The sequence below is a fragment of the Pavona decussata genome, unplaced genomic scaffold (genome assembly GCF_977016875.1).
Source record: "Pavona decussata unplaced genomic scaffold, jaPavDecu1.1 SCAFFOLD_237, whole genome shotgun sequence".
Lineage (NCBI taxonomy): Eukaryota > Metazoa > Cnidaria > Anthozoa > Scleractinia > Agariciidae > Pavona > Pavona decussata.
Window position 1 is genome coordinate 1,946,613 of NW_028145642.1, and position 27,909 is coordinate 1,974,521.

General features: G+C 37.4%; 1 protein-coding gene and 1 pseudogene across 1 annotated transcript; one reads left to right on the top strand and one right to left on the bottom strand.

Moving 5' to 3' along the window:
* Nucleotides 1-62: 62 nt before the first annotated feature.
* On the bottom strand, nt 63-27,905 carry LOC146457861 (isoleucine--tRNA ligase, cytoplasmic-like). The gene is made up of 36 exons (XM_085091458.1): nt 27,628-27,905; nt 25,731-25,806; nt 24,956-25,036; nt 24,806-24,838; nt 21,883-21,969; nt 21,287-21,369; nt 20,235-20,286; nt 19,257-19,341; nt 18,236-18,364; nt 16,808-16,895; nt 15,140-15,200; nt 14,150-14,245; nt 13,894-14,016; nt 13,256-13,347; nt 12,489-12,587; nt 11,922-12,048; nt 11,324-11,397; nt 10,824-10,913; nt 9,825-9,929; nt 9,629-9,715; nt 9,111-9,194; nt 8,558-8,702; nt 8,057-8,174; nt 7,654-7,745; nt 6,402-6,479; nt 5,438-5,556; nt 4,804-4,906; nt 4,485-4,568; nt 4,117-4,252; nt 3,678-3,763; nt 3,416-3,481; nt 3,222-3,317; nt 2,460-2,648; nt 2,171-2,362; nt 1,070-1,136; nt 63-587 (listed from the first exon to the last, which is right to left on the bottom strand). The coding sequence occupies exons 1-36, from the start codon at nt 27,867-27,869 to the stop codon at nt 523-525; spliced, it is 3,630 nt and encodes a 1,209-aa protein (XP_084947584.1). The 5' UTR covers nt 27,870-27,905; the 3' UTR covers nt 63-522.
* LOC146457862 (uncharacterized) lies at nt 22,058-24,160 on the top strand (annotated as a pseudogene).
* Nucleotides 27,906-27,909: the final 4 nt, after the last annotated feature.

Here is a 27,909-nt window from a genome sequence, read left to right on the forward strand (position 1 = left end):
TGGGCATGGTTTTCGTTGACTTGTATTTTCGAAAATAGATGGGCATGATAACTGACAACTCATCAAGAATAGTTTGCTCTCCTTTTAATAAAGTCAATAATGACTGCACTGTGCGAGCTAAGTTTCTCCCCAATTTTAAATAAAATTTAACGCTAACACATTGTGTTCTCAGACCAAACTGCTGCAAATTGCATTTGTTTAATTTCTACTAGCTACTTAAATAAGTTCCTAGATGGCGACGAATTCCTTTCACCATTTACAAAAGGAGCATGGAATACTAAACTATATGTAAACTCTCCCGTAGGAAATATATAGAATAAAAGTTAACTTTCAGTAACGCCGATAGGACCGGAGATCAGTTGGAATTTGTTTCGGTGCTGAGAGAGCGGTTTATTGAAAAATCTTGATGCACCATGTCAAGAATGCTCCAAAACAATTTCCAACTTAATGAAGACGTTAGAAAACTAAACTGGGCCCAACATGTTCACGCTCTTCACTGCAGAGTCAACAATGAGAAGTCCGTCAACTCTTAACGAAGGCGTACAGATGAGAGCCGTTTAATTTGGAAACATCTTGGTTGGTGAGAACTGTAAAAAAGAAAATAAGAAAAAAATATTTGTATTAGTGACATTCACTGCAAATATTATAGGCATACTGATAGTTTTTTCATAGCTTGCAAATTCTCTCTAAAGGGTACTGAAGGGGAGCGAGGAATGATCCTATGAGGGAAACTAAACCGACTATCCAATAAAAGCCGAATCTGCTGGAAATGGAAAGAAACGGACAGTGAACAAACCACTTGACTATTTTCTGAAAATAATTCGTCTGCTCTTTTCGCTGTTTCAGAATAATGAAAATGTTCACGATTTGTGGATCCGCAGCACAGCAAGTGAACTATGAACTGAAAATAAATTTACTAAGGAAACACTGCTTTACAGAACAACCCTTGAAGAACTGCAGATCATTGTTGCTCTAATGATCAACTTCAACCCCAACCTACCCTGTCACCCACCTCTTTCTTTGTAATGTTCAAGGTGGCTTTGTTTGTCAACAGGTCCGTCAGGCTTACCTGAGTCGCATGTGGCTGACAAAGAGAGTTTTAAAGCATTCTCATGCTGATTGAACATGACGGCCACCTGTTATAATCAAAAAAAAAAAAAAAAAAAACCACAGGACATCAGGCTACAGTGTAAAGATACTCCAAATACTCCAAAGCATTAATGAACTACAATATTCTAATTCTTCAATAATTAGAGCTGTTGTATTTGGAAAAGTTTTGAAACCAAATTTAACATTTAACATTCGAGCTCATCGCCGCCTTTCAAAAGGGACACGTACAAAGAACGCATGAATGGTCGGTTGGTATCCGAGGGAAGTTAAAAGCGTTGCTTGGGTTCTTAGAGCGGTTTCCAATTGATTGTCGTGAGACCAAAACTAAAGTAATTACTTTGGCCAATCGCAACAGATGTACACAACACAACGAGCCAATCAGAATTAGAAGCAAATATATGTAACTGGCGTCAAGCGCGGGAAAAAGCGTGTGGCGAAAACACGATTGGTTTTGGTTTGGATTCCCATTGGTTGAGACAGTAGCGCGAGCTTTGTTAACCAATCACAGAGCGTAGTTATGCAAAAACAAAGCAAACGCGAAATCACTTTCGACACTCAATTGGAAACCGCTCTATCACAGTCAATCAGTCCAACGTTTAACTAAAAACAGTCCCTCCTTCTGCTTAGCGATACAACACGCGCGTGACCAATGTCTCTCTACGTCTCCTCCCCGCTGCCTCGCTTTCAGGGCCCCCTAGTGACCTTCTCTCGCGCGAGGTTCCTCTCTCGATTATCGCTGACCGAAAATAGGGACTGTTCGTTGGCGAACACAGCGTGGAAGTAAAACAATTTTTGCTTTATGGCCATTTACCTGGAAAGCGTATACAATCATTTCCTTATCCGAAACTGAAGGCTGTTTAATGCAACCACCGCGTTAGTAAGGCAACTTGTTTAGAACTCATCAGCGGTTGTACTATCAAGTTTTCATTGTGTTACGAAACAGCTAAGATGCTGTCAGAGTAATGAAAGGGAGAGACATTCGAAAGGGTATGTCGCACATCGTATCTCCTTGAGTTAAATATCATCCTGAAAAAAGTGCTACAAACAGAACATGTTGTACCTGTCGCTTCAGCTGATCAAGAGTCATGTCTGCTGTTCCGCGGGGATTCTCCAGCAGAACAGTTCCCTGAAGAGGCTTCGCTCCTCCGCAAAGTTGCACGTTGCAGAAAGGAGATCCTTGCCCCACGCCTGGATTCACTCCAGAGCCTTGATGACCCCGCAGCAATTTGAGATCAAGAACCACACCTTTAACCTGCAAAAAAAATATGACCATCGAAATAAATGAGTACAAAACTAACACGAACGCCTTACAAAAGAACAATACGTCTGGGATGTCAGGAGTATAATACCTCTGTTGTTTCGTGGATGATCTCATACAAGGAAGGTGCTTGGGTACTGGGCACGAGTGGTTGCTTCACGTTGTCTTCAATGTAATCTTTGTGTGTCCTGATGACGTCAGTCAACGTTTTGACCGCATCCGGGGCTCCTTGTGTGACATCAAACACAATGGTGATGTCATCACTCGGCTGCAGTTTGGCCTGATAAATGACAAATGAGCTGTTAGTGACAGGCCGAGCGAAACACTTTGAACACCTCAGTTACAATGCTCCAAACCGTTCACCGTGCAATGTTTTGCATTAGCTTGTGACAACTTTTTGATGACTGCCCTTCCAACTGGCCAATCAGAATATACATCAGTTGCAGGCAGAGTTGTCAAGCGACTCCGCCTCTCAATGTCTTTGTTAATTGGACAATTCAAACGAAGCCCAACAAAAATGTCAAAAAAATGTTTTAAAATGAAAACTTTTGTGCGACTGGCAATGCGAATATGAACAACACTGTACTAAAAGAAACATCCGATAAAAGATGGCCGTATAAACAGAGTGGTCGGATTAACAAGACTTTTAAACTGGAAATAGTGTGTGACTGTGCGAACTTTTGCACAGACCCAAGAGTAGGCAGTCGTACAGCGAGGTTCGACTGATGTCGCCGAGACTACAGCTTGGGCAATGGCACTAACAGGAGAGGAGTCTCCATGATTAACAAAAGACCACTGAATATTTCGACACAAGGTTATCATAACTTAATTGCCTGCGTAAAATTGACACTACCTTCTTGCGTAGTTTCTGAATACGGTTGACGACTTCCCTGGCCACACCCTCTGAAAGTAAAGCTTCATCCGGAGTGGTGTCTAACAGAATTAGTACCTGAATAGAAACACACACGCATACACCGTTTACAAACTTCACATTACATACAAATAGTAAAGCAAACTCTCTCAAAATAAAAACAGAGTTGTGCTGACCTCGCCATCTGAATGTGCTTCATAAGCTGAAGGAGTCGATCCGTTCTGATCAAATGAGTACATAACCTGTTGATATCACAAAAATGATACGAGTATAAGGGATACCAAGGTTTTCAGAAACCAATGCATTTGTATATACAGACTCTACGGTGGTAAATGTTCCATGAGTTCTTTTTCGCGTGTTGAAGCGCCCACTGCAGAATTGTGGCATTCATTCCCCTCCCACCCACCCACAGGAGGTTAGGGCGAGGGATCCACTCACCCTCAAGTCTGTACCAGATAGCACGTGACCAGCCACCATCAGTTCTCCTTTTTCCTGAAAAACCTGAATTTGCTCATCTGATAAACCTGTAAAAATCATCAGCCGTATTAATGCTTACAAGAAACACACAATTAAAAAAAAAACAAAAACAAAAGAAAGAGTGCATGCAATATGTTCACGTATATACTAGCCTGCCTGGCCGGCGTAATCGGGGAAGGGGAAGAGGGAGCCAGGGAAGCGGGAGGGGGCACTGAGGAGAGGGGAGAGGGAACGCCTGCCGTAAGAACCCCGCTTCGATTGATTTCCGCCCAACAATTTTCAGTTAATCCAATTACCTCATCCATCAATATCTGTCAGTTCACTTACTAGTCAAAATCAGGCATGCGCCAAGGCGCAAAAACTCGCCTAAATACGTATATACAAGGTTCAGATACGATACCTTTGATCTCCTGAGACACTTGTTTGAAGGCGCCTTTGAGTCTCCGACCCAAGGCCTGGTTATCTGGCTCAGCCCTGAGTCGCACACCAAACTTGTCTTTGTCAGATGATACAGTGATCTTCCTCACATTCAACTCCTGAGGACAAAGTAAATACAAGACGAATTCCATTTCATGTTGCACTTACAGTGCAACGAACTCAACCGGGGCTTCTTTAAATTTCAAAGTGTCGGTTTTTTCGGTTGCCCCGGTTGAGTTCGTCGCACTGTAATTTTGTTTCACGTAAGACACTGAATTTTACAAATTTACATATATTGTATGAACTAAACTGACTGTAAGACTGGTAAAAATTGATTGTACTGTTTCATACCTGTTTTATGTAGGTTTCAAGAGAAAGCACATCCTCAATGCTCTGTTGCTCTTGATGAATCACAACAAGCTCAGGGAGGGGATACTGGGGAAATAAAACAACGAGAAGACACCCATAAAGAAAACACAACTGTTTAAATAGTTCCCTAAAAACGACTGCATGGGAGACTAGCAGTACACTTGGGCTAAACTTAAAGTCAAAATCTTGATGGAGATTATCCTTTATTAAGTATGTTAATTTAAACTTAGGTATAACATGGAGCAATCTAACTTTTCTGTGGAGAGATCTAACTATTGGAAATCAACTGAAGGATCCCTACCTTTAAAGGCAGAGTCTTTCTTTCCCTTACAACTCGACCAAGCTCAATTACAGTTTGCATTAAAGCCACTCTCCTCTCAATTTCTTTGTGAATCAGATCTTCCCTGAAAATAAAAACAAGAACAAAGATGACGGATTAGTGGCTCGTTCAACTATGCAGCAACTGCAAACTGAAACTGAAAAAACTGAGAAAAGTTATTAAAAGCTAAGGTAGAAAAGGAAAATTTGGTAGAGGTGGGTATATAGAAATACATATTAATAAACTTGGCCACAGGTATATATGTAGGGATAAGAAGTGAACTCCATCAGAATTCAGTAGAATTCTGAGTCTTAGAATACAATTGCAGGTCTGAAATGTACACTGTAAATATCAGTGTAACGGTAACACCTGGTTTGGACCAAAGATTTAGAATCAATAATACAATTATGGAAAATTTTAAAGGCTAAAAAACTTATAAAAATGTTTTTAAAAAAGGAATCACCCAACATTTCCGAAGATAACCAAATAGTCGAAAACGTTATGTGTTTCTTTCTTTTTATATATAAATGTTTTTACAAGTTTTTTTGCCTTTAAAATTAAAGTGAAAAATGTTTACTTAGTAACAATACAATTATTATAATTGTCAAAGTATTACCTGGCCTCAGGGATCATCAAGTAGTGAACACTCTCTGTTTGTCCTGAGTTCATACTTTCTGGTATGTAAGGACGCATGCCTTGGTAAGTGTGTTCTGTGAGAAAGGGAGTGAATGATGCCTGAAAGGCAACACAAAAGTAATTGGAAAAAAGATACAAACATGAGCTTTGCAATAATAAAATATTGGTGTTCTGTGCAAGTATGTTCCATTTCAAAGCACCTTGTATTCTTTCTGGACTTTACTCAGTGATGCAACAAAGCTAATATTGAACTAGAAGAACAATCTGATACAGATAAGCTTTGTGGAATTAATATATTGGATTCTCTGTTATCTGCTGTTCACTGCCAAGCAACATATTTATAATTGCTGAAGTAAGCATATTCATCCGTCACTGAGGTTAGTTGTTAGCAAGGTTAATCAGATTTATTAAATATATATAAAAAACTATCTAATCTATAAAATTAAAGTATATATGCTTTTATTTTTTTATTTGATTGATCAAATGTTAATGTTATTCTCGTATGAAAATCGAAAAGAAAAAAAAGTCCATCAACTTTTCTTCCCCATGTTTGAGGAGTATAAAAGCGTCAAATTTTACTTCATGGAAGGCAAGAGACTGGGATCATTAGGGCTGTGACGTCAATACAGGAATGCTTAGTCTCGCGGTTTCCCTATTCCTCAGTTGTTTCATTTTCAGTATTCAACAATCACATTCATATTCTCGTCCACATAGTTTTCTTCCTCTGCACGCGAAAAACAACTGAGTAATAGAGAAATTGCGCGACTAGCTTTCCCTTATTGAGGTCACAGCCCTACTATCCCTGGTTTCCCATCTTGGACGGTATTGTATCCAACCGGAAGTGAAATTTTTTGGCACTTTTATTCACCCCAAATACGGGGAAGAAAAATTGATAAGGAATTTGATCCATCTTAAATTATACAAGAAAAGATGTCCCATCATACCATCAATGTGGTCATGGAAAAGATGACACTGAACAGTGTTTGAAGTGCTTCTTGTTGATCTTTAACTCCACAGTCGCCCTGTTAAGACATCATTAAAACATTAATCCAATAAAATAAAAAATACAATGTATTCAGCGCAGAGCACTAATTTGGGGACACTTTTTAGATTGAATTGGAATTTGGAAAAGTTGGTTTTTGAGGAGAGGGGAAAGCCAGAGAAAAACTTCTTGGAGCAAGGACGAGAACCAGCAACAAACTCAACCCACATGTGACACCGAGTCCGGGAAACGAACCTGAACCACACTGGTGGGAGGCAAGTGCTGTCAACACTGCGCCATCCCTGCTGCCCTGATCTAACAACCACTCAATTTTAATTAAGAAAAGAAATTCTTGTTCCCTCATATCTAGGGAAAATATTTAAGGTTCCCCTATACCTTCAGAGGTGTCTACAGAGGTGTCTCGTGTCCAAGCGATGTAGCGCGTCCGGTTTAAACTGTAGATACCTGAACCCTTATATCAAATTAAAGCTTATAGAGCTGGCGATCAGACTAAACCAAGAATTTTGAAATAAAATGAATTGCCGAATTTTTAGCCCTGTTTTCTCGAATCAACTTTTTTCACTTGGTGGAGCCCCTTCAAAGAGCTTAAACTCAAAAGGAATTTGTTCGTTTGCCCTCAAATTTGGGACAGTAACATATAAACAACATAAACGTGTCTGCGAATTTCTTCTTTTAAAATGTTTTTTCTCCGAGAGCGACTTTTGTACGATCACTCTACATTTTTTTCATCCTATTTCGAAAATGCTCTATAACTTTTCATTGCGATTGAATATGCAAAACGCAGACACGTTTATTTAGCGCTTTGGGTCCGGAAACTGAGGAGCAAATTAAATTAGCGAAAAACAGAATTCGCTTTGACTTGTAGCTTTAAAAAGGTGATTAGGACGCTCGCATTTAGAGGTCGTGAAAAACTTGACAATTCATTTTATTTCAAACTTCTTGGTATAGTGTGATAGCCAGCTCTATAAGCTTTAATTTGATATAGGGGTTCAGGTACCTACAGTTTAAACTGGACGCGCTACATCGCTTAAATGCGAGGCACCCCTGAAGGTATAGGGTAACCTTAATACATTAAACAGTACCCTATAAAACATATTGGCCTGGCATTGGTTTCTAAACTTTAATGAATAGTAGTGAGTATTTAAAAAGGTGTGTAGAGATACTGTTAGTAACCTGTAAAACTGGCTTCTTACCCTGAGACGTTTCCTGTTCATTCTCACATACACATTAGTCAGATAGTCGATGAATTTGACCAGTCGAGGAACAACAGTGTACAGACGATATGCTAAGTAAGCAAAACAAAGTTAGTACAAACATAAGATGCCTTAACCATTGAGTGGTGATGATCACATGCAAGGACTTATAAGATGTAGGAAATTTGGACATGCCAGTTACAACAAACAAATCTGCAAATCTAATTTGTCCATGCATTGATAGTCATTGTAAGCAAATATGAGCCAAATCATTTTATCCCACCAAAAATGCCAAGGGGTTTGAATGAGGAATCATCCCATCCCCGCCTCAGTGGAACCACAACATTCACCATTACATACATGTACATAACACTTTCATCAGTGTTTATGCTCCTGAACTTACCGGCCATCTCTTGCTTGACAAACAGAACTAAACTCTGGGTAAATGACAAAATCCACCGATCAAGTGTGTTTTCCAAGTTCAACAAAAGTGACTCATCATGAACGAACTTTAGTCCTTCCTGTAGTGGAGAAAAGAGAATGAATAACGTTTTTCGCATAAAAGGAAAAAAGAACAAAACTATTCTAGGAAACATATAAATGAAGCAAATGAGTTGAATGTCCTCATAATGATTGAAATAGGAGTAGCTGGAGCAGCTGTTCTATTGCTTTAAAATATAAAGGCTCCTTTTCACAAGCAAAAATAAACACAGCTAGTCTTAGCAGGGACAGCTATTGGTATAAGCTGCACACATGTAAGTGCTGTGCAATAAGCTGATGAGATCAAGATTTTTCTGCATCTGCTTGTGTCATTCACATATGTTTATGCTAATGCTTATGTTGCTGGTGACAACCAGTCATGCTCCAAGATTTTTATGAATGGGTTTTAGTCAGTTAGGCTTACCCTCTCCATCTGTTGTATGTTCTGTACAAGAAACCTGTGTGCATTGTACCAGGGTAAAAATACATCTTTAATGATATCCTTCACTCCTTTCTCCTGGAACTTAAGTGTTTCTGCTCTGACCACTGGAGAGTTGATCAGGTACAACCTAAAATTTATAAGATATTTAAATGTATTACAGACTGAATACACTGCTTCTTCTCCCCACAAACTTATGGTCCAGCATTTTCTTAGCATTCTGACAATTTTGTTCAGTCTTGTGTTCACTATTATCAGGCAACCTTGATAACTGAAAATAGCATTTGACAAGCTGCAAGGCAAAAACTAGGATTTGGGGGATTCGCCATGGTACAGTAATTGCTGTAAGGTTACAAAGAGACTGAAAATGTTGCCTGTCAAGATAGTTGTAGTGACATCCATGCATGATCACAAGCCTTTTTTTATAGCCTTTCGCTGTTTCATACATGATACTAACTGCACGAAAATCCTACAAACCCTCCTTTTGGGCTATAATTAAAATTTTACATTACCAGTAAAAAACACTCTGTGTACTCACCTCAAAGCATCAGCTCCATACTTGCCAACAATTTCCATTGGATCAGGGTAGTTCTTTTTTCTCTTACTCATTTTTGCACCATCCCTGTCAATAACAACAAGTGTAAAGAAAGAGTTGTTAGATGCTGAAGCTGGCAGTCTTCTTAAGAAAATCTTGCCCAGCAACATACTACTGTTACCAATGAGAGTCTAACCAATTTTACATGTATTTTTCTCTGCTAAAAATCACACCTAACAAATATCTGCACTTTAAAAGAAATAAAATGTTCACAAATCATTTCCCTTAATTTTATCTCTGAGCAAATTGAACAAAATTTTAACTGACTGATGTTTACTCTGTCCATATTTATACAGACAATTTTTTTGTCAAGCTACCAGGCAGTTCATTCCCAACATTGGTATTTAAGTCTGGTGAGGCTTGACAAAATTTGGTAGAAGTTAAAAAATGGCATGTGTAAAGTAAAGCAACCTTTGCCCAAAAAATAAGGGCTGTAATCAACTTTAAAGCATCATACTCACGCAGCAAGAACTAGTCCATTGACAATAAGATTCTTGAATGGTGGTTCATCAAACAAAGCAGTTGAAATCACTAACAGAGTGTAAAACCTTGAAAAAAGAAAAAAACCCATCACAAAAGAGACAATAATTATTAATAAAGAACTTGCTCAGTCTATCAGAAAAGCAAACAACATGAATTTTCGTTCAGCAATCTCACCATCCTCTTGTCTGATCAATTCCTTCGGCAATGAAATCAGCTGGAAATGATCTTTCAAATTCCTTTTGGTTTTCAAACGGGTAGTGGACCTGTGCATAAGGCATACTGCAAATATAAAATACCGATAATGTATTAGGTCATTCTCTTGTAATCAGACAGACTCTCATGGGCCTTGCATACAGTAATTACATCAAGTGGAAATGGAAGGAGGAGAGGTATGAAATACAATTAGCAGCTAATTTACTCAACCAACTAACTGCAAATGCAGCCCATTTCCCCCTTGGGGTCATGGAAATAAGTCAAAAGTAACTCAAGCTAACTTCAAAGTGAAAAGAGCAAAAAGTTGCTGAGTGAATTGCTCAGTGAGTGTTAGAGAGTAAAGATTTAAATTCTCTACAGGTTGTATGGGTTTTCCCCAAAATTATACTTAAACAGGCTCAGTATGAAACTTTAAAAGAAAAACAAGAGGATCAATTCTAAATGCAGAAAGTAGTGAAAAAAGGCTTTAATTTTGCTGTTCACTGTTTTTTACCTTCATGACTAAAATCCACCATCAAACTCATAATTTCATGACTTTAATAATAAATTATTATATGTAGTTAAATGCAATTTCATGGAGTTAACAACAAAGACCACAAGTGTTGCTCCGTGAAGAGTGGTGTCTCTTTGGGCGCATGCGCCAGGAGTCCACGTGCTCACAGAATATACGATGTTCTTTCTGTGTAGGCCTAGCCAGCATTTGCGTAGTGGTTTTTTAGCGCCCGCAAGCGTCTGTTTTTCCCCCTCCCCTCCCCCCTCTGTCGTTGTCCACTGTTTTATCAGTGTGACGGGTGCCTGTCCTCCCTCGAGGGCCTGGGGGCTCATGGCTGGTTTGCCAGGATTTGCCAGCCCTTGGAGGGGTCTCAATCTAGGAGCTGGCTGCCAATAGTGGAAGCTCTGGATATCGCAGGCACCCAACTTCCACTTAGTGATGTGGTTGTTAATGAGTATTGTTTGTACCTTCCACTTTCAAACCAGCAGTCAAACACTTCAGGAACTCTCTTCAAAACTCCCCTGTTTGTTTTGGATGGGATGGTGATGTTATCCACACTACAAAACAAACAACGCAATGTTAGTACACAAACAGGATGGGTGTACACTTAGTCTAATCATTTCTTGCGCATATTGCAAAACATGCTTTGTGATATGTTACTTTTGAATGGCACACAACTTCATCATGCTTTTATTTTTATTTGCGCAACTGTTACATAACTTTGGGTGAAAGGTGTGGGCTAAACTAGCGCCAACTGCTTGAGTATTATTAAGCATGAACAGATTTTGTGTAGCACAGAGAGTCAGGAGTGCGCTATCCTGAATGCAAGTAATGAAAGCTATTTTACAATATATTTATAATAATAACAATCATAATAATAATTAATTATAAATTATTATTATTATTATTATTATTATTATTATTATTATTAAATTCAGAAAGTCTGATTTTCAAATTCAGTATGCACCTTTCTCTGTGAAGATCGTCAACTCTGACTCCTGACAACTCTGCCAACTCGTCAATGGATCCAACACAAACCACCTAATGGGAAGATAAAAGAAACACTCACTCAGCTACTTTGGCAACAGCTCTTATATTACATAACATCACATTTCTTTCACATATACCATTCAATGACATTCAAATCCTAGCAGTATGCAGGATGTTTGTCACATGAACCTAGTTTAATGGCCTATGTTACGAGTCTCCTGTAGCTCAGTGGTAGAGCATCTGAACTAGTCATAATTGGAGAGTCATAGGTTCAGCTCCTGTTGGAAGAACTTCGATTTTCTTTTTCTGAGTATTCCTGTGTCACTATCAGCTCTTACATTAGTTTAAAATAAAACTTATTAATTAATTAATTAATTAATTAACTTGTAAGGACACATGACCAAAAAACCATTATGCTTTCAGTACTGTACATAACCGCAATGAGATTGATGCACAAATCAGTGTTATTAGTGAAGTCCATGAATGATGTATAAGAAAGTCTAGAGTTAATAAATGTTCAAGAAAAGATCCTGAAAGTGTCCATTTTTTTCTAAACTGGTGTCCTTCAAACATACCTCTTCATAATCCTCACTGACCCACAGAGGGATTGGTGTACCCCAGTAGCGATTCCGTGACACATTCCAGTCATGCGCATTTTCAAGCCAATTGTGAAAACGCTTTTCCTGTACAAATTCTGGAACCCTGCCAAGATAAAATGATACACTGTTTAGAGAGATCACAGGGCTATACACAAAGAAACTGTCCTTACAATAGACAGAGTTAACAAAAGGAGATGGGCCTGCCACCAAAGTATTTCAATCTAAGTAACCCTTTTTGAAAGAAATGTGGGAAAAACATGGTTTGAAAAGCTTCGAGCAAGTCGAAGAATTTTGTTGAGTTTTTCTTTAAATAAGTGACCATTTGGTATAACCATCAGGGAAATTTGTTAAAAGTGGTCAAAACACTGTGCAAAAAGTTCCTGGTAAAAGTAAGAAGGTTCATAAATCTACTAACTAAAGGCAGTTTAGCTTGAAACGATTCTCAACTGATAATTTGGTCCAATGCTCTGGTAGTTGTGGTTATGTCATCTGACAGTGGCAAGAAATCACGATAACTGTAAATTAATAAAAATTACTGCTTACCAGTAAGACTTCTTGTTATTGGTTAAAAGCTTGTCAACAATGGATTCAACGTGAATAAACCAACCTGGAACAGCCTTGTAAATGAGTGGCGTATCAGACCTAGAGAAGACAACACACAACTTACAACTGAGCACAAACACTGAGTTTTAATTCCCTTCAATACCAAAGATTCTTAGTTTAAATTATTTTGTTTTAAATGTAATTTATCATTAATAGCCTGTGTGTGCACATGACATAAAAATGCTATAACCAGCAATGTCGGAAGGTAACATAGTCAAAACAGTGACTGAAACAAAACAACCCCACCTGATTAATTCTATAAAATCCTTGGAAAAAATTGTTAGGCAGAGTAACATGCAGAGTTGAAGTCTTTCAGCTGACAATCTTTTGTTTATTCTCCTTGCTTTAGCCATGAACACAATAAAATGGGAGATCCAAACACATGAAATTCAACAAAATGATCGCATTTGATATTTTATTGTTACAACTGATATCACACAAGATTTGTCAAAACCTGTTTCCATGAAATTTCTATGTATTGGTAAGGAAACTTTTTCTCTTGGAAACCACTGAGCTGAGAAAAAAAAAACAAGGCAGACTAATAATTTTTTCAGTGTGCAACCAGCATTGAACTGACAATTTGCTGCTGTAACAAATTTTATGTCATGAGAATACTACAAGGGACATGCTACAAGGCAGACATTATGTCAATATTAACTTGCAATTTTATGACAAATCAATCAAACATTCAGCACACATGTGCATACCTCCAACAGAAAGGGTAGCTGTGTTTGTGAGTGCTTTGGTGCACTAGTCTGCCATGTTGTTTAAGCCATTTCATGATCTGTTTATCGGCATCCTGTTGTTGAACAAAACATAATTGCATATATGCATGTGGTGGGCTGATTCCTACTATTGGACAACAGGAGTGACTCTGTTTTTCAAAACAGTCAGGTTCAGTCCATGTTGGAAAATGCTCACTCAAGGATGTGTTATCTCACTGTAAAGATCTCAGATAGCAACAGGAAACCTTCTGGATTCATGCAGCTGTTTGAAAAGCAATACATGCTAACTCTATGTATAAAGGATGTTCAAAACATCCACCCTTGATTTTCTGTTGAAATTTACTACAAAAATAAATTCCAATCCAGCTTTATCATGAACAACTGGGTCCTATCTAGAGAATAATATTTTTTTGTTAATATGCAGCAAATTAGTGAAAACACTTTTAACTAAAGATAAATGGGCCTGGAGTCCTTGCAAAGTTCTTGGCCTAAAAAAGTTATTTGGAAGAGAATTTATTTTCTGCACTTAATTTATTTCCTATCATAGGATTTTACGGTGTTTTTTAATCATTATGGCTGTGACTGATACTAGAACTTACAGTAAACTGCTAATCACTCACCTTGACATGCTGTCCTTGAAAATCTGACACCTGATCAGTGAATGCTCCACTGGCATCTACTGGACACGGTAGCTTGCTTCCTTTCTGTAGGATTCCATTGGCCAAGCACACTCTGTAATCATCCTGAAGGTAGAAGGTAACTTTTATTAATCAAGATCTGTTAACTGGCTAGCCATATTATATTATTAGAGAATATATGAACACCAATCTGTTTTGGTGTGCTAGACAGTGTTACTACGTGAAAGAAAAGTCTAACCTCACCAAAGGCTGGTGCAGAATGTACCACACCTGTACCACTCTCATCTGTCACATATCCATCAGCTAACACTCTGAAAGCTCCAACAGCCTTAAACTAATCAAGCAAAACCATGTCAGTCAAAAATTTAAAAAAGGCTTATTAGGCATTAACATGAATATGGACTGGTATGAAGCCAATATGACAAAGTCATCACAAGTGTAAAAGAAGCAGTGACTAAAAACATATTTATTTAATAATATATTAATTTATTTATATTAAATAAAAGTACCGTTAATAAATTAATTTATACATAAATCACATTCAGATCTAATTGTAAATATTATTCATGAGCGTTGCAGTTAACATATCTGCATGGTTGTAAAATAATTTAAGAAAAATGCACTCTAATTCATGTATACTCCATTTGCAATTTATTCTCTCTTTCTGTTAGGAATTTCAAATATGACTAACAGTTTCCAGTGAACATAATTTGGTAACAACTGACAAGTCTTTGGAATAAACTTGGCTAAGTTCAGTTAATAACTAAAGGTAACTTGGACACCAGAAAGAGATTCAAAAGCTGACATTTTGAGTGTTAGACAAAGGACTAACAATATAATTGATGCTTGAATCTCTTTACTGATTACAGTGGCCAAATTACATTTGGTTATCAACTACTGACAACTGTAAGTTGTTAAAACCAAACAATTGCTTCCACAATATTGCCATCCCTTTAATACTCACTATCTCCAATAACATCTCTAAATTCTAAAACCACAATGACACAATATCAGATGTTACAAAGGGCTAACGCTTAAAATGTTGGAATTGAAATCTTTTTACAGTGGTCAACTTACCAGTAATCAACTAAGTTGACAAAACCAAATATTCATTTCCACTCCCCACCGACGCAGCAACATGGTTTCTTTAGGAACTAAACCCCCTTATGTATTGTGAAAACCTCTCACTGATAAGCTCTATAAACATACTAGATCAATTTACACTCACATCTTGAAAGTAAGTGAACAGCGGTTGGTAGGTCTTCCCTTCCAGTGTTGCTCCTTTAAATCTGCACAAATACAAAAAAACTATAACTCACTCCTTTCCAAACAACAGACCTGCAGCCCTGGATGTGTCTGTGATTTTACTTCCTACAAATGATGAACTCACATTCAAAAGAACAATATTTGGCAATGATCATGCACTTGCCAAAGCTGTCTACAGTCAAAGTCCGCAAGCCTTAATATTGTACCACTACAGATCTGACCACGTTAACCCTATCTAAACCGGGGGAGGGAGGAGGGGATTCTGCCTGTGGCGACTTTGAACCTTATGACTTTTTCTTTATTTTGAGTAAATGCCCTGAAACTTTTAATTAGCCAAAGGACTTTTTCAGAAATTTATCTAGAAATAGTTTGATATGGTTAGTTATTGTTGATTGACTTTAATATTACCATGACAACCAATTTTTGACGGGCAGTTTTTTCAGAAAATGGAAAATCCCTTTTTAAAATGAAAAAAATTATCTTAAATTAATTTCTTTCCGTCAGTTTATTTAGGTTTTTAGCTCGTATCGGTGTTCTTTTATTATTAATTATTGGTTTTGACTACTTTCCGTTCAATTTTGGCATTTTCCTGAAGTTTTGAGAAAATCCAGAAATCCAAGACTACAGTTTCTAACCACCATTTGCCAAGCATGATGTAATTGTCACGTCATATGACATCATGAATTTGAATTGCAGACCTTGGAGGAAACATCTTTGGGTGTACTATCTATCCTCTAACTGTCATAGCTTTTATACTTGTGAAGTAATGGGGGGGTGGGTGGTGGAATCCATCCCCCTGGCCCCAGAAGACAAAAAAAAAAAAGCCCAGTCTACATGTACATACATGTAGGGTTAACATTCCCTTGAGCATCATTTCCTTTATTCGCAAAGCTTGAGGGAATGCAATGTTTTTTGTTCTAAGGAATTCCTTTAAGAATTCCAGTGGGAAAACAATGAATAAGTTCAATATTCTAATTATTGTCTAAATTAAAGTTTGCAAATTTCATGTTCCTCTTTCCCTTGAACCAATAATGTTTTAAGCACATCGGCATTCCTGAAATGGAGTTGTTTTTATTTGAACCATTCAAAATTCTAACAATGTCTGTCACATCTTCTCAACTCCTAGTTTTTACTCATTTCCTTGCACATTGCATGTAAGCTCATGGAATTTCACACAGTACATTTAACAAAATCAATATTGCAAGAATGCGCAATTTTGCACAAAGTAATATTAAAAGAATGAAATGATAGATATCCAACAATGTGCATAGTGCTGAGTTGGCATATCTAACAAGTGATGGTGGAATTATTTTTTTGAATTATTAAAGACAACCAAGAAATATTGCTAGTTTTTTCAGATTCTATTTTGCAAGAATGATCAGAAGATGATTTTCTGTGTGCTATTTACAGACATGGTATAAAGTTAACATGGTTAAAACTGCATTATCAGAAGTATGATCAAGTTTTATAATATGGACAGGTGCATATCACCTCATAAAAGACAACGTTAGAAGTATTGCTTACTAATTTTTAATGTGAATTTTGGCTATACCTGTCTGAGTAGAACAGTAACAAAGCAGTGTGGTATTATTTTTGTTCTTTCAGCGACCAACAAAAAAATACTACTCACCTTTCCAATATGGTATACTCTTCAGGTTTCTTAAAAAGAGCTTCCAGCCTGGCTTCCATCATAATATAAACTTTGTTTGTTTCATTTTCTGGAAGTAAAACATTTAATGGAAATTTTTGGTAAGGAATATAATAAAATCCTGATGGGTGTCTCGCAATTTCTGACTGTAACAGATGCGCTCCTTTACCAAGCATGCTGTATAGTCTGCAAGAGCAGATGCCTTTTCTTGCTCATGTTTCACCCACTGAGAAAAGAATGTCTGCAAACTTGCACTGGGGAGGTGAGTTTTGTGACATCAGCATTTCTCAAGGAATCACAACTCGGCTACCATATTATTATCCATGGAGCCACCATGCATGACACTTGTGTGAAGCTCATGTTATTTGTGTGCAAGACTGATGGAGGATATGATGGATTCTGTTTAATTTTATGGAAATGTAGAGGTGAAAATATTAAAGTACAGTTGGATGAATAGGACCGAAACAACATAGGACAAGCACTGTTGCATTGTTGCTTTATGAGCTGCTTGGCTATTATTTTCTGAGTTATAAATCTGACAGTCAATTTAATTTATTGCTTCATTTTATCTTGCCAGTTACCAGTTGGTAATCGGTTGGCAGACTGTCAGAAGACCAATAGTTCACTGGTCTTCAGTGACAATGTACTGGCCTTGGCATTCTGCCCACAGATTTATTTATTTATTTATTTATTTATTTATTTATTTATTTATTTATTTATTCACCATACAAACATAGAAAGTTACAATGAATAATAGACTAGGATTGTACATAAGTTTAGAGTAAATAATAATAGTAAAAGAAGAAGTAAGAAGTGGTGAGGAGACCTCAGGAAACCCCCGGGCTTATACTGAGAGGTCTCCTCGGAGATATGTTAGGACTTTAAGACCAGTAAAGACATTGTATTGAGATTTTTTAACATACGGTGATAAGACTATAAAGACATAACAGAGTCCGACGTTTCATGCAATTAACTGAGGAAATCAAGAAGCTTTCTTTTGAAGGTGGATAGACTAGGGGAAGACGTAATTGATAATGGCAAAGCATTCCATATTTTTGGCCCTCTATAGAGTATAGTAAATTGCTTGATATTAGTTCGGTAGGTGTGAGGTCGAAAATGAGCTGAGGTTCTAGTATCATAATTGTGAATTTGACCACCAGTCGGAAATAAATTTAAAAAGGGCGAAGGCAGCAAACGTTGGTGATAGGAAAACATAAATTTTGCAATATAAAGGGAATTCACTTTAAAAATATCTAGGATATTCAATTGTGCAAATAAAGGTGCAGAAGGTGCAAGGTGATTAGAATAATTTGTGGGGGAGCTGTTCTTCAATTTTACCAAGTGTCCACTTATACGTATACGCATGTTTCTACTGTTAGTAATGACTTATAAAATAATAATTCAGAATACCTTTGACTTTAACATAGTCCATGGCAGGATTAACAACAAGAGCAAGGTTACTGGGAAGAGTCCAGGGAGTGGTGGTCCATGCAATCATACTGACATCAGGGTTTTCATCCAAGGGAAAGTGAACAATAACTACCACAAAACAAAGGGATACAAATTGATAAACACTTAATCAATATAATAAAGCACATTTACCATGTTTCTCTTATTACCACATGAGGTCATAACTAAATATTGATTATAAAAATGTGGTTCATTGTCACAGCATTGGGAACATTTTCTTTGTTTGAGAGAGAATAGGGTGAAAATAATCATACTGTAAATGCTTTTAATTAACAATAATTATTGATGCTGGTATAATATGCAAGTCATGGCTTAGGGCCTCTTCATATGAGCCCGGTCAACCGGGCTGGCTCGCCACTCTTTTCTTTACAAAAATTTTGATGTGTTCATATGAGAACGTGGGTTGGCCTGGTTACCGAGATCTTGGTTTTTGTGACTGATATCTCAGTAACTGAGCTGGAAATTTTTCCCATGTGAACACTCTAGCCTGGAAACCGGTACAGTCCAGGACAAAACATTTTCAACTGCACATGGCTTGTAAGATCGCTGACAAGTCGGAACGCAGTTCCACAGGTATTTTGGGGGCCTTTTGGACATTTTTTATCTCGGTAACCAGGATTGAATTTCCCATATGAACAGAAGACAAAATTGGTCCTGCCTACCGGGCCAGCCCGGTTACCGAGCTCATATGAAGAGGCCCTTAGAGATTGACTTTGCAAACCATATTTCATGCCAATAGAGTGTGTGCACGACGGCCATGTTGGAGGACCGAAACAATACAATGATTTTCCTTTAGGAAATAAATTTTATTTTCATGCAAATATCTTCTATTGTTTTAGTCCTCCAACATGGCCGCCGTGCACATACTCTATACCATTCATATGAGCAAACTGTGTCTTAAACAAGCCACACTCTTTTGTACTGGAAGAAAGAAAAGTTCAACGTAAAAAGGCCTCCTTACCAGATGGATCCATAGTTTCTTTGTAGTTTTGGTTGGATTCAAAGTTTGACAGAGGAGTACTGCACCTTGTAGAGTATGGCATAACCTGAAGAAAAAGGTATAATTCTTATTAATGTCAGTATTCTGTATATGGGGGATACTAAATTTGTTTGGAATAGCACACAACTAGATCTAACTAAGTGCCTTCCAACAAATATATTTCTGCATGATTTATAACTATTCAGGAAGAGCAGATCTTTGCTAGGTTTTAATTTTCTTTTTGGATTCCAGTATCTCTTGCTAAGATTTCCTGCATAGTCATAAACTGCACAAAATTACCTTCAGTTGGTATTAGGACGCACCGTCATAAGGCATTTCACTGATTTCAAAGCAAGGCATTATAAGTTGATTTGTTCCTCCAATGAATTGCTCTTTGTTTCTACTAAGTTGAAAGTCTTGGATTTCAAAGAATCTTCAGTTGATCAATTCTCTAATTCCTTCTACTCAGCTTTCAGTTGCTTGTGAATGATTTGCTTTTGAGGTCATTAATATCTTTGCTCCTTAATTTAAGGCTATATAATCAATATGTACACTCCAAATACAGTAAACTGGGTGTGTTCAAAGAAAATCATAATGTTTTTCCTATTTATTTATTTATTTTTATGAAGTTAACAAGGTCAAAAAAGGCAAATTTACCAGTGGATTCTCGTAATGTCAAACTCAATAAAAACAGCTGTTATACTACTGGGCAAAGCATACAAATCAAAAGTGGCACATTTAAATGGTGAAGCTCTTCAAGCATGAAAAGCCTTAAACAGGCTGCTAACCATTGTCACTATCTAGCATCTGGTATTAATGTCACAAACATTAAATTCATGTACTGTACACAGAAGAACCTTGTCTTGCAATATTATAACATTATTTCATTCTGCACCAAAGGAGTTATCTCAGGTTATTTTGTTTAACATACATGTACAGTTGTATGATAAAGTACTGTACCTTGAATCCTCTGTAAACCAGTCCTTTATCAAACAGCTGTTTGAATGTCCACCTATAAAAAAATAGTTTTCATTACTTGGAATACATGAAGCAACTAGGGCAATTTCGGAAAACTTTGAAAATGTAAGTCTGCTTACCAAAATGCTTCTTGTTCAGAAGTAGCCATTATACATGATAGACATATCAGGCACATTATTTTAATGTACACTGTACCCTGTCGATCCAGGATATCTCTTTATCTCTTAAGGGACACAAAAATCAGGGCAAGTTCTACGTGGGCCGCAGACCACCCATCTGGGGATACCAACACCCTTTCATCCTATTATTGAAGGCATATTATTATCACAATTTCCATCAACCAAATTTTACACAAAAAACTGAGTCAACTATCCACAGGCCTTCTCAAACTCATTACTAACTCATCAAGAGAAAACAAAGAAAATCACTATCGTGAACGTGGTTTGGATATGTGTTCCTAATTACCATAAAATTTCAGCAGCTTTAGCCTTGAATTTCTCCAAGAATTATTGATCACTTGAGAAGCCATCCCAAACACTCGAAAGCGTGTTTCATCAAATATCCAAACACCTTGCAGTCGTTTGAAAAAACTCGGCTGCGCCTCGTTTTTTCAACCTACTTCTCAGTGTTTGGATATCTGATGAAACAGGCTTTCTTGTGTTTGATATATTACATCCAGACTTCCTTCCTAGAAAAAGTTTAGATTATAGCACATGTGCAGGGGTTTCATTGAGGGATGGGCACGGGGCATAATGACCATCTGTACGCACAACTTTGTCTGGTTGACTTTAACATCTAAACCGACTGTTTCCATAAAATAACATACCCAACTAAACTTTCTCGCCTGGGGGTAATTATCTTTTGCCTGCCTGTTCAAAGTCTTAATGAAACCCCTGCATGCTATGGTACCGATCATCTCGCTTGTGGATGAACTCTCTCGGTGCAGCACTCCAGTTTGCCCCTAAGCCAGCTACATGTAATTCATACCAACTTGTGTTAGTCAATTTCAGTAATTCAAATTCTCAAAAACATACCAAACAGATTCCATAAACCATGGGTAGAGTGTTTTGTAATCATTTCCAAAATCAATCCATCGTCCCATCCTCTTTACAATGAACTGAAACATGACAGTATTTAAACTTAGTAAGTAACAATCACTGACATTATCAATTGGAGGGGTGCGTGGAATAAGGCCCTAAGTGACTTTTGATGTAAGGTCAAATTCTCCTTTTGTTTCACAAGCAAATACAATGAAATTTGGAAGGAGAATCTCGACTAGCTATTTATCAGAACTCACTTAGGGCTTTTTTCCAGGCAGCCCTTCAATTGCTACATGACTTTGTATATTTACAAATTAAAGTTCGATAATCTCAACTGGAAACATTATGAAGACAACCAAAGACAACAAAACTGAAAAACAAAGTAACAAACAAATAGTAGAGGACTAGTTATAAAATGATTGTTATTTGAAGACAACTAAATTAATACTGACTGGTGGAAGGTACATAATAAAATAAGTGTAGAGTAGAGTAGACTGCACATTCAAGCTCTGTTACATGCCAGTTCACCTTAATTTTATACAATCGTGACAGTACATTTCACACTGAAAACATCAACATCTTAAGTCTACCTCCCATTCATTGGAATAACGCATCACAATTTTTCGGCATTCTTGGTTGTAGTTTGCTATCCCCATTTTAGCAACATCATCTGGACTCTGAAAACCAAAAATATATCCGCACTTAGATATTTCTCCAAAATCTCCAAGTAAATTTAAATTACTGGTGATGACATGACAAAGTTCAATAAATTTTTTTACAATAACTGTCTAAATTCGCGTGCGTTCATTGGCTAATTTTTATCATCAATAAGAGTACAGACAGATGAAATTTTAATTAATGCGAAAATCTGTGCAACTTTTGAAGTAACAAGATGGAGGGCGATACGCCGGACTTTAATGTTTTCCACTTTAGTTTTCTAGATGACACTCTCCCTAACTGGGAAAAAGAGATAGAATTGTCAGATACGGAACTTCTCTCCTGTGCAGAAGCTCAAGTAAACGAGGCAATTGAAACAACAACTAGGTTTCCAAAATTAAGCGGAGACGACCTACAAGATATTGTTGCAAACGCGGAGTCCAAAGGCTCTAAACCAAATACAAAGTGGTTTGTAAAGATGTTTGAAGGTAAAGACACGCGATAACAATTATGACAGTCTAGTTTCTTTCAAATATTTGCGGCTAGAATTCTTGTTGTTCCCTGGAAAACGTAAGTTTCTCACCTTCCGTTTAATTTCCAGATTGGTGCTTTGAGCGAGAAATAAACAAAACCTTGCTCGAAATGAGTGAAGAAGAGCTAGACGAAAGCCTTCGACGGTTTTATGCTGAGGCCCGCACCAAAACAGGTGAAGAGTACAGCAGGTCGTCGCTTCTTGGCTTCCGTAACTCTGTTGAACGGCACTTCAACGCCAACAACCGGTCGGTAAAAATTACGCGTAATCCAGCTTTCAGCCGTAGCAACAAAATGCTGGAGAGCAAATTAAAGGCACTGCGACGAGAGGGAAAAGAAAACTCCAGCATAAGGCAGTTATTGAATCTGCAGATCTGATCAAGATTAATAACAGCCCTTTCATGAGTCCACACACTCCTGACGGCCTGCTTCGCAAAGTTTGGTTTTACGTAACCCTTTACTGGTGTCGTCGTGGTTGCGAAGGCCAGCGTTCACTTCGCCGCGACAGCTTCAAGTTTGCCAAGGATGCTGATGGAAACGATTTCATAACGATGTCTCATGACGAGCTGACAAAGAACCACCAGGGTGGATTCAATGAGAAGACCTGCGAGGAAAGGCAAACTCGCCTATACAGCCTTGGCCAAGATGGCGACGCATTTTCATGTTTTCAACTGTACGCAAGCAAGCTAAATCCGAAGCACAGGGCTGCAAATAACGGCCGGTCAACGGACAATGTCCGGTCAAAATTGGGTATTGACCGGACAAATCCTTGGATTGCCGGACATCTTGTCCGGTCCTTTACCGACTCTTTCAGAGAAATTTTCTATTTGTAGAAATGATGTGGCGATTGCCAAAGTGTAATATTTAATTATAAGTGATTTTGCCAGATTTAAAGTAAAACGGACAATTGCGGTTGTATCTTGCGTAACCATTCCACGTACTGAATGCGAGGCTGCTTCTGCAGTAAAGAGTAGTAAAACTATTAACTTGTTATTTTTATTGCCAAACCGACTTGGATTCTGTTGTTTTTTAGTTATAAAAGGATTACTGTGCAATCTGGGTTCACTATCGCAAGAGTTAAGACTGTTAAAATTTGACCGGCCAAAAACGGGTAGTGTTCGAGCAAACACTTGTTTGACCGGACAACGTGACCGGCGCCTGCCCGTTAGTTATTTGCAGCCCTGGAAGCAAGAAGCTTTTTTCCAGAAGCCCAGGTCAGATGCGAAATTCCGGTTTTCTGATGCAGTGTGGTATGAAAACAAGCCACTAGGTGTCAACCGACTGTCAAAGATCATGAGAGAAATCTCCCTTGGAGCTAACCTCTCGAAGACGTACACAAACCACTGTATACGAGCAACCGCCATTACGTTGTGGTCGGATTCCTGCATTCCAGCTCGTCACATAATGAGTATTTCAGGCCATGTTAGCGAGCAAAGCTTGGCTAGCTACAACCGACGACCGTCTACAAGCCAGCTCAAAAACTGCTCCGACATTCTGTCAACAGCCCTGCAGAACGGTCAAGCTCCAGTTCCGAATGCCATCACCGCTCAACTATCTGCCCGGCCCAACTTTGCTTCGACGAGTACAGTCTCTGTGATGGCTCCAAATGCCTCACTCGGTGGAATTTTCAATTCATGCCACATCGGTGAAGCTCAAGTGTTCGTGTTTTCGAATCAATGAAAATGTTTTCGCAGTGTGAATTTGATTCAGATTGATTTTTTGCAGCAAGTGAGAATTCTAATTTATGCAAGCCGCAAACTTCATTACTTCAACCTTCAACTGTCAAACTGTCAACTTTTTAACCAATGAAATTTTATTGACTGTTGTAAGTAGCCAATCAGAAAGCGAGAAAAGCTATTGACAATGTTCGCGTCAATTTGAGTAAAATCCACGTTTACGGCTGTTTACTGTGTCTTTTCCCCTCATTTTAACCTGGTAATTAACCATTTTCGGATTCATGTTATTGTAAAAAACAAATTGACTTCAGTTTTTAATGCGTCTGTCCTCTTATTGATGATAAATTGCGTCATAACATTGTCAAAGTTTGCTGTGGAAATCACTCGCCTGCGGCTCCTGATTTCCACAGCAACTTTGACAATGTTATGACGCAATTTACCATCAATAAGAGGACAGACGCATAAAAAACTGAAGTCAATTTGTTAAATATCCTTTTCTCTATTTATCTAACTAACTAATTGGAAAAACTTCAGATCCCTTCCGATTCTTTTTGCAAAACATAAACACCTGTAGAGGGCCCTAGTAAATAATATTGTAATGCTGATTCCAAATTTTAGACCACCTAGATCATTAATTGTAATGACTGACCTTGATACCCAGCTTCTGATCAATTTCATACTCCTATGGAAAGAGAGAAAAACAGTTATGTAGCAGATCAAACATATCAAACATATTCTGCAAAAAGAAGTGATCAACAACTGGATTGCAGTGAATTGTAAAGCAAAGAAAGTATCATACCACTGGAAGGCCATGACAATCCCATCCAAACCGCCTCTCAACATGGTAACCAGACTGATGGGCAAATCTTGTGACAATGTCCTGTCAACACATATGATATAACAAATAATTTGTTTACCACGATGAACCTGCCAAGTGGCTTTCGCACACAACAGATAGACTAGCATGAGACTAAGTAATTCGAAAATCAGAATAAACAAAATAGCAGTGAGAATAAGTGTCAAATAGAACATTTTTCTTCAGTGACAGTTTATTCAAAATTATCTGCAAAGGTATGCTGTATAGGACATGTCGCCCAGTTTTGTTCCAAAACGTAAACTTCATCAGAAAAGTAACTCAGTTATTATACTGGTGTAAGCACCTTAGGGTGAATAAAAAAGCACATGGACAAACAGTCTGAGAATGTTTTACCCAAGAAATCTAGACCAGTATACAGATGCATATACCTTGACAAATTAATAATTATTTTTTGGCAGTTTAATTAATTATTCTTTGATGTTAATTCTGAAACTCACAGTGCTCACAGCTTCACACAATCCGACAAACACAGCAACAAATAAAAATTCTTTAACACACATAAATACATGTATACAAAATAACATTATTTTACAACATTATAAATATTGTAAATGTACACTGTACATTTAAGTTACTGGTTAAATAGCAGTATTAAGCCTCTACGACAAAGGACAACCAGTAAGTTTCTTTTATTGCCAAGGACAATTTAAGTTCACTTAAAAAGTTGCTTGAGGTGTGCCAGTGCTTTATTGCTTACCTTAATGGTTCCTGCAAGAATGTGCCCATAATGGGGCAAACCAGTGGCAAAGGGAGGTCCATCATAGAAACTGTACCTAAATAATCATGCGGTAAAAATACTTACTTAATACAGGAAGAACATATTATGGCTACAAAATTTCAAGAACTATAATTCCAATTTATTATTATGTAAGCTTGGACATATATAAAGGCAATGTATACTTTGTTTAAATATTGGTTTATCAAACAAACTGAGATCATTTTCTGGCTTTCCTTTATAAGCATCAAAAGGTTTTGTGAGTTCTCTTCACTCTCCTTCCACATCCTTGTTATTATCCACATTTTTATAATAAGATTATATCCTTTTTTTAACTCCTAGGCTCACAGGTTACGCTGTGCATCCTGTGCAGCTTTTTAACTAATTTTAACATCCAGTTGAGAACTCTGCTACCATAATAATAATAATAATAATAATAATAATAATAATAATAATAATTTAATTTTTTTAATAAAATTAATAATAAAAACATTTTATTAGTAGAAAAACAAACAAAAAAACATTTTATTAGTAGAAAAACAAACAACAAATACAGAAAGGTGATAAAAATATCGGTATCGCAAAAAGAAGGAAAAATGCTTCATAATTCTGCAGTTCATGCTAAGAATATCCATACAAAAACTTTTTGAAGACGTTGATCGATCAATAATATTTACAAAGTTAAAAAATCTTCAGGACAAATAAAAATCAACAACAAATGGAAGGCTACCAAGAAAAATAAGAAAAACTAAGAAATAAAATTATGTCCTCAAGGTTTTTAACGAATATTTGCATGTCCTTTCACAATGTCAAAGTCAATGCCCGTCAATTCTAGATGGACCCTCCTTGTAGAAACAGAAAAAAGAAAATGTTAAAAACAAATTTTCGCCTAATCAAGTCATGATCAGTCAAAAACATTTGGTTTTTAAAATATATTTTTTTAACTTTTTAGCCTTGTAAATAGTATTGTAAATCTCAAGTGAATATTATGGACAATAATGATAATTATTAATAATAACTTTTATTTACCCTCAGTAGTGTTAATAGCACAAGTGTCACAAAGAAATAGTGAGTGAAATAACTTCAAAAAAAAATAATTTAGATTGAAAATAACATGGTTAAAAATCCCAACTGGCAAGAGGCAGACCAGCTGGCTATTTACAAGCGCGGCCAAGGAGTTGAACTTGGGGCTACCGAGAAACAACTTCATCTAGCGGTCAGAGCGGGACTTGAACACGGGACCTCCAGATTTCAAGTCTGGCGCCCTAACCACTCAGTCATGCTGCCTCCCTCATGAAACATGAAAATATTGGCCATGCATAAGTGCAGGGGTAAAAAAGCTGGTCAAATACCCAAAGGTGCAGTAAAAAAAGACAATGACTTTTTTTTTTTATCCAGCCTTTTTATCTGATGAAAGCTCACTAACACCAAACTGTGGCATTGACTGTTCATTCTGTGGATCTGATCTACTATCTCATTTATGCCCTCTTCAAATGCAGTTAATCAATCATTCACACAAAGCGATAGTATTGAGAGGTGAAAATCAGGAGGCCGTCAAATGACCAGGGAGGGGAGGGATGGGCACTTTTGATCATGCATTAGAGTCATATCCAGCATTGCTATCCAACAAAAGTTGAATGTATGTGTTAAATATTTAGCACCCCATCTTGGATGACGTTGGATCAACATACTTCTGTTGGATGAATGTATGGCCTGGTGAACAATGCCAACCAATAAATGTTCGACTTTCCCCCACTGTTTCCCCTTTAGGACCCAGGCTCCACTCTTCCATAAATTAACAATCAATTAATTAGGACAAGTTCCTGACACAAATAATGATTATTCATACTCTCAAAAATTAAATAGCGATATTACAAACCTTGGCCTGTCCTTGGATTGGCGCAAACAGGACTGAAAAGCATCTAATTTATCCCAAAGTTCCAAAATCTTCTCTTCCTCTTTCGGAAAATCATGGTACTCTGTACCTCCAGCAGCCATGGCAGGTTCCAAAATATGATCACTAGTTGAACAGACTCGAGACGGTATTAATTTAGAGGTGATAAATTTGCGAGTTTTTGAGAAAATGAAAGTATTATGTGGACGAAACAACCTCCACAACATCACATGGAACACCTATCCCAACATGCAATGATGATGCAAG